The sequence below is a fragment of the Protomyctophum parallelum genome, assembly GCF_964188405.1.
Source record: "Protomyctophum parallelum genome assembly, chromosome: 2".
NCBI classification, from domain to species: domain Eukaryota; kingdom Metazoa; phylum Chordata; class Actinopteri; order Myctophiformes; family Myctophidae; genus Protomyctophum; species Protomyctophum parallelum.
This window is the reverse complement of record NC_139699.1, coordinates 29,688,667-29,701,077: the sequence shown is the minus strand read 5'-3', so window position 1 is coordinate 29,701,077 and position 12,411 is coordinate 29,688,667. Positions and strand designations below refer to the sequence as shown.

General features: G+C 42.4%; 1 protein-coding gene across 2 annotated transcripts; it reads right to left on the bottom strand.

The window, feature by feature from the left end:
* Positions 1-455: 455 nt before the first annotated feature.
* On the bottom strand, positions 456-9,400 carry LOC310854894 (immunoglobulin-like domain-containing receptor 1). Of its 2 annotated transcripts, none has more exons than XM_083759645.1 (9): positions 9,163-9,400; positions 8,197-8,367; positions 7,214-7,363; positions 5,423-5,542; positions 5,132-5,278; positions 4,859-4,978; positions 4,281-4,459; positions 1,701-2,330; positions 456-1,009 (listed from the first exon to the last, which is right to left on the bottom strand). In XM_083759645.1, the coding sequence occupies exons 1-9, from the start codon at positions 9,209-9,211 to the stop codon at positions 971-973; spliced, it is 1,605 nt and encodes a 534-aa protein (XP_083615771.1). In that variant the 5' UTR covers positions 9,212-9,400; the 3' UTR covers positions 456-970. The 2 variants fall into 2 exon arrangements, with proteins under 2 accessions (XP_083615771.1, XP_083615772.1); XM_083759646.1 differs by having other exon boundaries at positions 1,701-2,327.
* Positions 9,401-12,411: the final 3,011 nt, after the last annotated feature.

Below are 12,411 nucleotides of genomic sequence, written 5' to 3'. Positions count from 1 at the left end.
ATAAAAACACATGAAATGGCTTTTACAGACAAGTTGGTATAAAAATACAACAATGAACAAAAAACAATGATAATAAACAGCACCTGAGTTGGACTAAACACCCTGGCTATAACCCTCTGATCCAGTAGAGGGGGGTATTGCAAAACCTATAACTACAGCTCAGATAATACATTTTAATTACATTGTCATGGTAGAGCGCTTTTAAATCAAGATCTTATAGGCTATTCACACCAAGGCCATCTCTATGCTGACAAATCAATTACACAGAATACCTGTTCACTTCAAGTTAAGATTCAGGTTTAAAAATGTACAGTTAAAAAGAACATGAGGCCCACAAAAATAAAAAAATAAATATAACATTTCATGAATTATTGCTGTATTTGCCAAACCAGCTGCCACTTAAGGATAATTCCATGCTAGAAGGCTTTCTTACCTTTCTTTGTACCAACGAGGTCCAGGTGTTTTTTTGTGCAAAAACTCCTTATTGGCTATTCCTCCTACCATAAGCCCTCGATGAATTGAATTGAATTGAATTGAATTGAATGGGGCTGTGGGGTGTTGTGCTAAATCGCTTATTTCCATCGAAATAAGTAGTAAAGTGTGCCACTTGGGCTGCTTACATTATAAAGAGAGGGTATATACAAAAATATAATACTTTTGAGCGATGGAAATAAGCGAATTAGCACAACAGCCCCATTCAATTCCCATTCAATTAATTTAGGGCTTATGGTAGGGAAAATAGCCAATAAGGAGATTTTGCACAAAATAACACCTGGACATCTTTGGTGGGGACGTAACAACTACAAATAAAAGGTAAGAAAGCCTTCTAGCATGGAATTCTCCTTTTAAGTGTTGGTACCCAAACAGCTGCTCCTACAGTTGGCATCTACTTCACTTATTGTTGGTAAAAACAAAACAAAAAAGTAACCATCTTAAGTGGAAGCCACAGGATGTCTGACAGCGGGAAGGCTCAGACGACCAAACTGGTGCCACTGCGAGAGCTCTTGTCCTGAGAGAGACACACAGACCCACTATATCAGTGTCGACGCCTCTGTGTAGCTTTGCAGCCATGCATGTAAAAACAAGACATAGTCTAATGATGCGTCTTTGGAATTGTATTTTTGGCAAAATGTTAATAGAAGGAACATGCATGCAGCTTTGATGATTTATTGCTGGGATATTGATGACATTAGTCATCTTCAAATTTGGGCAAGGTTTTTGCCCAATCCGTGCCCCCACTTCCATAACAACAATCGCAGGGCAACGGTGTGGCTTACCATTGAATCTCTGGGAAGATCCTAGGAGGTTCGGTGGGATAGTGGATAAGAGATTAATATGAATTCACAACTTATTTTTTCACAAAATGTGAAAATTATTGGGGGACCGTCTTCCTCGTGTACAAGAAATGTTGTACTGATCTATGTAATGGTACGCAAGATTAGCCATGGACAGACATAATACTACAGAATGTGTGTGAATTCTTACTCATATTAACCACTTAAACCCTAGCACCCCTATAGTGGCCACATAAGGTGAACACTTGATAAAACTAGGCAAAAAAACATTCTGCAAAAATAGCCGATCTAAAAGCTCACAACACACTGCAACATTGTGATCTTGTACATCAGCCAATTCAGACCCTTGGGGGACACCGGTTAATTAAGCATGTAGGGTTTCAGTTAAAGCAGTGTGTTTCTTACAGTGTAACGATCATTCCGCCGGGCTCCAGGTTTCTGCCCAGGCTCATACTCTGTGTAGCTGGGAGGCTTCTCAGCCCATCCTCCACCTCCACCTCCACCTCCCCGTCTTCCACCTCCTCCTCCTCCTCCTCCTCTTCGGCTGCTGTCCTCGTCATCGGAGCTCCATGATCCACCTCTCGATCGCTGCGTGGCCGGAGGAGAGTAGTTGCTCCGAGACCTCGTCTCAAACAGGTCGTCTCGGGAGCGGGAACGAGGGCGGCCAGTCGCTCCCGACACCACACTACGACCCCGGCCGTCCAGGGACTCCTGACTGTAGCTCCGAGGAATGCCTCTGGAGCGCGCTGGCGATGGATAGCGCCTTGCTCCTCCTCCCCCTCGGTGTGGGGGGTACCCGCTGCGACTGCTTTCGCTGGAGCTTGGAGGGCGTGTCCTGGGAGGAGGCGGCATTCTTCCTTGGTTCTGCTCTCCTATTGGCGGAAGAGTGATGACACGGCGCTCTGCGGGCCCGTTGTGGTGGTCATCAAGGGCGGAGAGCATGCTGGGAGGGCCCGCGGAAAAGGGAACAGACTGAGGCATGTGATGGGGAGGTGGAGGCATTTGGTTGTGGGGCTGCTGGAGGTGGAGGGGCTGCTGGAGGGGACAAGAAGAGGAGAAATGCGTTAGGTACTTTATGCCTAAGCATGGCTATTCTTCCTGGGGTCCGTCACACCCAAATACACATCATACACAACATACAGATACAACAGGTTCACCTACAAAAGTTAAGAAATATATTTCAGAAATGTACAAATTTACAATATTGTACATTTCATGATAAAAGTAGAAAAGGGTTACCCAAGTAGATACATAAAAATAAATCACACCAGTGTGAAGTGAGTGGTGCAACTCTGTGTGGGGGTTTCCGGGGGGAGGGGGGGGGGGGGGGGTGCGCCCAGGGGTCCAGGTGGTGAAAAACAACCATGCTGTTTTCGTGCTCATACCCAGCCAGCCAGGCAGGCAGGCACCCACACAGCCACCCCCACACATAACTCCGTAAGGGAGTGGTTGCAAAGAAAGAACTGCCCGTGTCAGTCAAGTTGAATGCTAATGACTTACCATCTATCCCTTGGAACTTTAACGTCTGTCAACAGATTTGTTTTAATTAACTGAACTTACACTGTAGGCTAAAACAACCAACCTAACCCTCGAAAAGGCATTTCAAACTTTCAAGAGAAGTGTTGTTATCTTTTTCTTCCATATTAGTCGTTCTGTCAATTCCCAATTCCCTTTGTCAATGCTGACCCCTATTGGTTGGTTCATTATGGAGGGTGTAGTTTACAGTGTTTCCCAACCTTTTTTCTGCCAGGGGCCAGGGCACACTTTTCATAGCCAAGAAATCCCAGGGCACACTTAGATATACGGGGGTGTGTGTGTGTGAGGGCACACGTAGATATACGGGGGTATGTATGTGTATATATATCTGCTACAATGTATTCGAAACCAGAACAAGTTTTAAGTTTTAACACAAATATTTTTAATATTTATATATTTTATTTCCTGACCTACCAATGCGAATACAAATGCTTTCATCACGTCACACATGATCAACAAAGTTTGAGTGCATGCAGTGCACATTGCACACACAGAAAGTCACTTTCTGACGTGTCTGTGTTGTGTGTGCCTGTGTCGCTCGCAATCTGGACACGCTGAATCACACATGTTTGTTCATGGCAGTCAGGTAAGAAATACTTCTCCCTAAAGTTTCCATAAAGTTCACTTGAAAGTTACGTTTTAGAAACATATATAAATTATAAATTGACGGTATGACAACAGCGAACGTTATTATGAAACATGAAGGACCTGGCACCTAGCTACTCTGCTTCTCTCTTATGTCGTCTCACTCATCTGCCGTTACTTCTCCACATGCAGAGTTAGTTCAGCTGTAGCTCCACCCTGGCGTTTTGTAAGCCCATCACTGCCGCTTTTGCAACACAGTGTGGGCTTGTAGGTCCGCTTAAAAGACAACAGCAGGCTGGAACGCACGGAGGCAAGCGGTGTTTTTTTTTGTACGTGCCAGGAGAGTAGGTAATACAGTATGTCCCCATGTAAACAACGCCATACATTAGCATTTATATGGCCGAGGGTCGTTAGACTGGTGGGGATGGGCAACAACAATCGCAAGCAGCTCAGTATCTATTTCTATCGGGGGAGGGTTACTTTTCTTCCTGGAAATAAAAACGTCTGGGTTGCCGAGGCTACTTGTGTTCAAATCAAACGGCACACCTGGCCATTTCAAACGGCACACTAAAGGTTGGGAATCACTGGTGTAGTAGACAAGCAGGAGCCACATCTGATACAAATTACATGGCCACTCACTTTTCACACAAGATACATTTCTTTACTTACACCGAAAGACTTTTAAAACAAAACAGCTCTGTAATGGATGTGTAAGCGGGGTACTCCTGACAGTACTTTGGATACAACTTGTTTTAGCCTTAATAGAGTTTAAACTGACTGTAATTATCAGACATTGGTATACAGGGAGAGGTAACATAAAATGTTGAAGCAGTATGGTCCTGTGACACAGCGTTCACATATTACCTGTAGAAGGGGACTGGTCATGTCCATCCCCCTCACCTGGCTCTCCAGGTAGTCAAGCATCTGATTGCTAGAGGGCGTATGGTTGCCATAGGCACTCGGTGGAGGCATGCTGTAGGCTGAAGGGTGCGGAGGGGGGAGGGGCATAGGTTGCATAGCGATGCTTTTGCCCGAAGCAGATCCTGAGGAGATACAGAATACAGAATTAAATTAATCTCATGAGTCCCCCATGGGGTCTATACGTGGTCCCCTCTTTCCTCCGCTCTACATCAAATCTTTGTCAAAAATAGCTGATCTACAAGCTCTCAATGCGTCGCAACGTGACACGATGTGCGATGTTAGATCGGCTATTTCTAGCTTTTATCTTGTCTCAATCTTTTTGTTTCTTTGAAATTATATTTTCGTAAATTATGCTGCTATTGTCGTTTTGCAGACGTGGTGCACCAACAGTTCACTGCTTGCATCCGTATGAGTGAGTGACAAATAAACCCTCCTTGATTCTTGGTTAAACACATTTGGGATCAGGGCTAATGCTGATTTCCAATAGTTATGCTCTTCAGAGTTGCTGGGTATGTGTGTACCTGAGTACAGCAGTGGATTCATTTGGGATCCATTGCTCATTTGTCCGTATATAGGCTGTCCTCCCATCCAGGGGGCCATGGCCCTCTGAGCTTCCTTTATCATACGATGCTGCATCACCGCTATACAGAAAGAAAAAGAGAACACGTTTTATATAAAAAACAAAATATTCAAAAAACATGCAACGTATTTGCCCCCCCCCCCCCGCCCCCAGTTCAGTGCGTGGTACATTTCTACAAGACTCAAAAGTATTTACTCATTGGAGAGTGAGGTACCTTTTTCAGGACAGCAACATTGCTGCGGACAGCAAGGGCATCGGACATAGCAGCAGCATTTCTGAGGACAGCATTGGCAGCAGCAGACACACAAGAGCAGGATCAAAAGAAGACATCCGATTACAATGAGGAGTACCGTTAACCAATCTGGAGGGAGGAAAGATGGAGAGGCATCCTGTGATAAAACTACTTTGTTTTAACTGCATTGTGCATGAAGGTGAACATGATCTTGATGAAAAGACATTCCTGCTTTCCAATGTTCATGTAACCGATATAGGTTTGGTTTCTTACTGTAAACGATGAGTTTGATTTCTCTGTCAGAATCTCCACTGGTGTCTCCAGGAGCATCAATAGAGCAGTAGTAAACCCCGTTATCCCACCACATTATCTCGTTGATCACCAGGTCCGCCTCTGTGTGAACACAAACATATATATTATTTTCACATCCAGATTCAGACAGAAATATATTAATCCCCAGGATGTTGCTTTGGCAAGTTGATGAAAGAACAGTGAGGAAATAAAAGTATCCCTGCTACTTATTTTGGTAATGTGTTGCTTTCTAACCCCAAGTATTTTGTAACTTATCTTCCTCCTGATGAAAACAGTGTTTGTGTTTGTAAATTATATACATTTCCTAGTGATTGTTCAAACATGATTCCCACAGGGCATACAGTCATAGCCTACTTTCATCTGAATGTTTCATTAGGATTTCTGTGTTAACCCGTAAAACCCAGGAAAGCATCAGTGGCTACGTTTACATGAAGGGTGATCATTCCGAATAAATACTTCCGAATAAAATACATCCGATGTAATATTTTTTGCCGCGAGTTTACATGGGAAATGGTCATTCCGAATGAGTGTTTATATGGAGAAGTGATAGAAGACATGATACATGTTAATTCACGTGAAACTACGCCATCTGTTGGACACATAAAATATAGGCAGTTCATTCATTGTGACTTTCAGACGAAAGACGACACTTTGAAATCCCATCATTTCATTCCGCAGTAGTTTTGAGGCTGCTGCTTGGATAGGGACGGACATACATGTTTACCGTCTTTTTTTCCCCACCTGCTCCGCTGGGAAGGTGATCATCTCGTTTTTATGTGTAGCCTACTTTATTATCTACAGCACGGCCAGGGCACGCAACACACTGATTATTATTGTATCGGGTCGCTCGTTATTTTTGAGAGAGAGAGAGAGAGAGTGTGAGAGAGAGACCGTTGAACACACACACACACACACACACACACACACACACACACACACACACACACACACACACACACACACACACACACACACACACACACACACACACACACACACACACACACACACACACACACACACACACACACACACACACACACACACACACACACACACACACACACACACACACACACACACACACACACACACACACACACACACACACACACACACACACACACACACACACACACACACACACACACACACACACACACACACACACACAAAATGCACGAAATAACGCGCTCTATGTGCAAACTCCTCGGCGCGCCTTGGATATGAGGCTTATGAGCGCCTTGGAGTTGGAGCGCAATGGAAATGAGCATGCTCAGAAAGACCAGAATGAATTTACATCCGAAGCAGTGTATACATGAGTCCAATTTTCTTTCAATCGCATTGAAAATCGGAGTAATCCGGCCAGTGACATCGGAATGGTTTTTAGATCGCATCGAGCGTTTTCATTCGGATGTAAGTTTTTGTAGGTGTTTACATAACAACGTTTAATAGGATTGAACTTCTATTCGGAATGAAAAGGGGATTTAACTGCTCATGTAAACGTAGCCAGTGTCATTTTTACGTTGCCTATTCAAAAATAGCAAAGCTTGAACATCTGCTATTGTTGAGAATTTCTGAAAAATCTTGAAAGTGTGGGCATTCCTAGTATCGTCCTCAGGTCTTAATGGGTTAAGTTAATGTCTTTTACCAATGACAACATTGCGTGACAGATTATTAAGCTTTATAGTGTTATTGGTCTCAAGATACAAGCATAGATCAAGATCTATCCATCTTTTATAATAAACTCACTATTTTGCATAGAGATCCTGCGCTCACGGTACTCTGCGCCCAGAATAGCTTCATTGGTTCCTCTCTTCTGGGCCACGGTGCGCACCGTCCTCTGACGATCTGGGCAGTCATTCGACGGGTCCTGACCCAACTGTAGAGCAGCCTGGTATGCTAGAAAAAAAAGTTACATTTTGTAAGGGATTATTGTAAATAGCATTTATAAAATCTGGCATAGGTTTTAGCAGTAAAGCTTTGGGTTGATGAGAACTCATTTTCATCATCACAATCTTACTAATACAAAGTAACACAACTACGTGTGCATAGTGCATACTAGTAGGATGACAGTGACTGGCCGAAGTCCTTACAATGCAAGGGCCTAGTAGTGTAAAGCTTGCATCTTCAAAACCAATGTAAATAATATGTATAAGCTTCCATCTGGAACTGTCTTACCTGCCCTAATTTTAATCAACTGTATATATGAAGTTGCTATGATTTCCAGATAATTCATCGATGGTGATGTGGAAGGTGGGGGTAGTAGCTAGCTAGTTAGCTTGTGCGGCTACCTCCCTGCCTCTGATCTGCTCTGTCATAGCTATAGCGCCACTAGCTAGCCAGATAGGCGGTACAATGAGGTGTCAATAAACAAGGAAGGAAGAGAAGAATCAAAGCGACCAAATCAGTCAAACAAAGATTAAAAATACTTAACGGCTTCCGCGCCACAGGAGATATTCGCAGCGGCATGTATGGGTACTTATACTTCACATATTCAGAAGCCCTCACACGAAAAAATGTCGTCAAAGAGCGCAGACAGGCGTTATCCACGTTGTTTATGTTTTATGTATGTCCGCGTGGCAGGATACTGCTGGAACAGGACCCAATGGTCTGTGTCGTCAAAAAGTCAGAAACTTCAGTACCATTGGGTTCTGCTTGGAGGGCTACTAGCTAGTGTGTGTGTGTTAGTGCAGTGCTCATTTTGGTGTGAAAGAATGAGTTGCAGTCTTCACCTGTGGAGTAGAACTCAAGCACTGGGTCCTTGCAGAAGGACTTGAACCTCCAGGTGACCAGAACATCTTGCAGGCTAGCGGAAGTGGAGTAGTCACAGCGCAGAATCACATTGGCAAACAGCATCGTGCTGCGGTCTTGCTGGGCAACAGTCACTTGAATGCATGACAACTCTGGGCAAGAGAGGAAAAACAGAATGTTACTCAACAGGTGTTTGCTTATATAGCGCCTCAAAGTCACTGTATGTGTAAGTTTACCATTAGGAGGAGGTAGTAATGAATACAGGTAATGTGATAAGAAGATCCAAAGGGAGCTTTTATTTTAGTGTGTAGTATTGTTGCATTATTTCAAAGATGAGGTCCACCTCTTTCTTACTACGTAAGAAATACCATTTGGGTTTTGTAAGTGAAAAGTTAAAACAGTGAGAGAATGTGTGTGTGTGTGTGTGTGTGTGTGTGGCCTGTCAGAGTGGCAGAACTAGAAAAACAAGTAGTCTGCACAGACAAAGAGACAGGAAGAGCCCTGAAACCACCAAAGTGATATTCAAATGAAAGAATGGACATGGTGAAGTCTGACTGTCTGCACCAGCATGTTAAGAGGTAATAGCAAAAACAATCAACTCATAACCTTATGTAGATCACATTTGTGCACCATAACAGTCGAAATCATCATGTGTTAAACTTGTTTTACTCCAAATTTTAGGGGACCCAATCAAGTATTAAAATCTTAACCTATTAAATAAGTTACAACTCCATGGATAGTATAGTAGCCTACTGGATATGCCTGCCCATCATATCAGGATGAGTCATTTGGAAGATTGGTATCTATCTAGTAAACAAAACCCACTGTCACGTGACCGATACCCCTGCACTGTCCTGGTTTTAAGTGTTAACTGTTTTAAAAAATGCTTCCGGGCAGCGGCTCAAACTAAAATTAATTATTTCAAAACGTTGGAAATATATAATTACCTTTTGGCAGTAGAAGTAGAATGATCGCCGAAGCAAACAGGTTCCACATTGTAGTTGACTGAACCACACAATTGAATTCAGACGGCAATAAACGATCTTCTCCAGGGGGGAAAAACAAAAAGACGCTCAAACACGATTTAGTGGCACAAAACTAAAACGGAGGATAGGCTACTAATCGTCTTAATCCGTGCAGATTATAGGTCATTCTAATTAAACCACCGACCGTTGCTTCATTGTGGGAATGTCTCTGAGTCTGTGAATGATGTTTGATGCTTCAGGAGTGGAGTCATCATCATTGGCCACACCCCGAAACAGGTGCATATTTACCACTAAATAGTGACGTTGACGTAGAACAGATCTCTAGACTAGAAACTCAGTCACCACTAGAATGTGTGTGTGAACTATTTTACAGGCTATGGTAATGAAGACGTTAGGCTATGTAAAAAGTAACAAATTGGGCTGTATGGAAATTTGTCCAGTTTGCATGGTATAACATGGTTGTTCTGTTTACAAAATGAATGAAATAGAACAGCTCATCAGTATTTGAATACACCATGGACACATTTCAGATTGAACCACTAGGTGTCAGCCGAAGCATGTTGATCATAGACTGTAAAACGTATGAATGCCCAACTGGACTTTTGCACTCTTTGATTTGTGATTGTGAATAGGCCTATTTGTTTGATATAGATGCTGTAAAATTAAACAGTAAATGTTATCTGTCACCTGTATTTCCATATTTCCTTTGAATACAGAAAAGTTGTAAATGAAATTATGTACTACTGTATAACCTACATATTTTTGCAATTGGACTGATCCATATTAAAGTATTTTTGACCAAATTCCTTGATATATTGTTGTGACTTGACAATATTGTGGGGATAACTATGTATGCTTTCACAAAATATCGACACAATGACATTCATTCGATAGACAATCATAAGTAATGGCTAAATATAAATAATAACTACCGGCAAGTGTTTTAAGTCAAATAATAGAACTGCTAGAACAGTCAACATTTTACTATAGGCCTAATGCAGCCTTTAAAAATTGGAAAAGACAACACTATTATGATCCAAGATGATGTCTAGTGTCATCATAACCTAATATGAATAAAATATTGATTTAATGCCCAGTCTTCCTGTATGCTTGTGTTGTGCTTAAGTATGCTATCCCAGTATTCTCAAAGACAGTTTCTCCTCTCCCTAATACACCCACACTGCATCTGTGTGTGAAGTTACAGCCTTCCAGTACCTTTTCCCTGCTGTTGTACCCTCCTCCAAGGAAACTCTGCCAAGATCCACTGTGTTTTTCCTAGTGTGTCCTGTTTCCCTGTCCTGCAATTAAACATACACAGATAGTCAAATCCATTGTCTCTTGGAAATGTATGTGGTTAAAACAGGTCAATTTGATTTAGATGTGTAAAGCAATTGCAATAATTATTCAGTAGTCAGAATAGACTTATACAGTTTAATACGAGTCTGTTTCTCAGGTGGAGAGGAGTAGGATGACAGGTCAAGTTTCAGTTACTGGTAGATGCAAATTCACACGCACGCACATCGCACGCACACGCGCGCACACACACGCACACGCACACACACACACACACACACACACACACACACACACACACACACACACACACACACACACACACACACACACACACACACACACACACACACAGAGTGATGTCATATGCTGGTTCTTCTCTGAAGGCCAGGAGGGAGTTGCTCAACTACATTCCTAACATACTGTAGTCTACTGTGGTGAGTGGTCACTCTTCCATCATTCTCATTATACTAACTTTACTGTATGCACATTTATACACAATATACTCATACACAACAATACTGTATAGTGTATAGTCATATACCTGTTCTGATTATTCTAAATGTCCCAGACAAATTCAGAAACTGGAACTAATACTAAAACAATTATACACAAAACTTAACATTTTAAATAGTAATAACTAAACTGAAACAAGCAATATTGGAACCACTAGTGGTTGAATTGAAAGTAAGGAAAATATAAAACTAGAATAGCCTTCACAGTTACAATACACACGCACGCGCACACACACACACACACACACACACACACACACACACACACACACATTATATACATTATGTAATTGTAAATATTCTCTGCGTCCTCTATTAATAAAACACCAGCACTTTGGCTATGAGTGTGTGGCCACTTTTTGAGTGGTGCAACCTGCACTCCTACAACCAGGAATGTCCGTGTGTATCATGTATCCGTCATGAGCACGAGTGGTGTGCGCATGCGTGAAACCAGCAATGGCCAGCAATGTCGGGGTAATGCTGTGTGCGTGCATTTATTAATACCAGTAGGGGTGCCAGAAACAGAGAGGGGTAGTGCTGAGAGAGAGAGAGAGAGAGAGAGAGGGGGGGGGGGAGGGGGGAATTGCACCACTCGGTTCACACAGGTGTGATTTGTTGTCTTGGACCGGCACCACTACAAAGACTAGTGTGCGTAGCATCCTTCTGCACAACATTATGTAATTGACTCATAAATGTACATTCTGATGTCATTAATACGTTAAATTGAAAATAACATTGAATAACACAATATATATTTTGGTTCTTAGTTTATGTAGATTTTATTTACTGAAATGCTGGAGTTAAAGTCTGTATTATGAGACATGCTGTACCTTTTCAGTACTGTTTATTAGCTGGCAATGGACGGTAAGTATTACAAAAACATTAAATAAGTATGTGTTGCAAGACAAAACATTGAAAACAACATTGCAGCTGTAATCTGGCTGAGTAGGCATATCGGTGTGTTTGTTCCGAGTGTGTCCAGATTGTTTTGACCTAGTTGTATTAAAGGCAGCGTGTGATTACAATAGACAAAGACATTGGGGGTCATGACTCATACTAAATGACACACTGTCTCATACAGAAACCTAAGCAGTCATCCCTCTCTCTCTCTGTCCCTCTGTCTTTGTCTCTCTCCCTCACTTATCCCTCGTTTATATTCCATTGTACTATGCTGGTCCGGCACTCACTAACAGTGAGGTTGATCTGCTATTTTTGGCAACTGCATGGGAGTGTTGCACTGTTGTATGATGAAGTATAAATCAGGCGTCTCTCTATCTCTGTCCATCTCTCTCTCTCTCACTATGTGTGTGTGTGTGTGTGTGTGTGTGTGTGTGTGTGTGTGTGTGTGTGTGTGTGTGTGTGTGTGTGTGTGTGTGTGTGTGTGTGTGTGTGTGTGTGTGTG

Coding starts and splice junctions, on each gene's coding strand:
- LOC310854894 (XM_083759645.1), bottom strand. CDS start 9,211: ATGTGGAACCTGTTTGCTTCGGCGATCATTCTACTTCTACTGCCAAAA. Junction 8,368..9,162: donor TCTACTTCTACTGCCAAAAG/GTAATTATATAT, acceptor TCTCTTGCCCAG/AGTTGTCATGCATTCAAGTG. Junction 2,331..4,280: donor TGACCAGTCCCCTTCTACAG/GTAATATGTGAA, acceptor TGTCCCCTCCAG/CAGCCCCTCCACCTCCAGCA.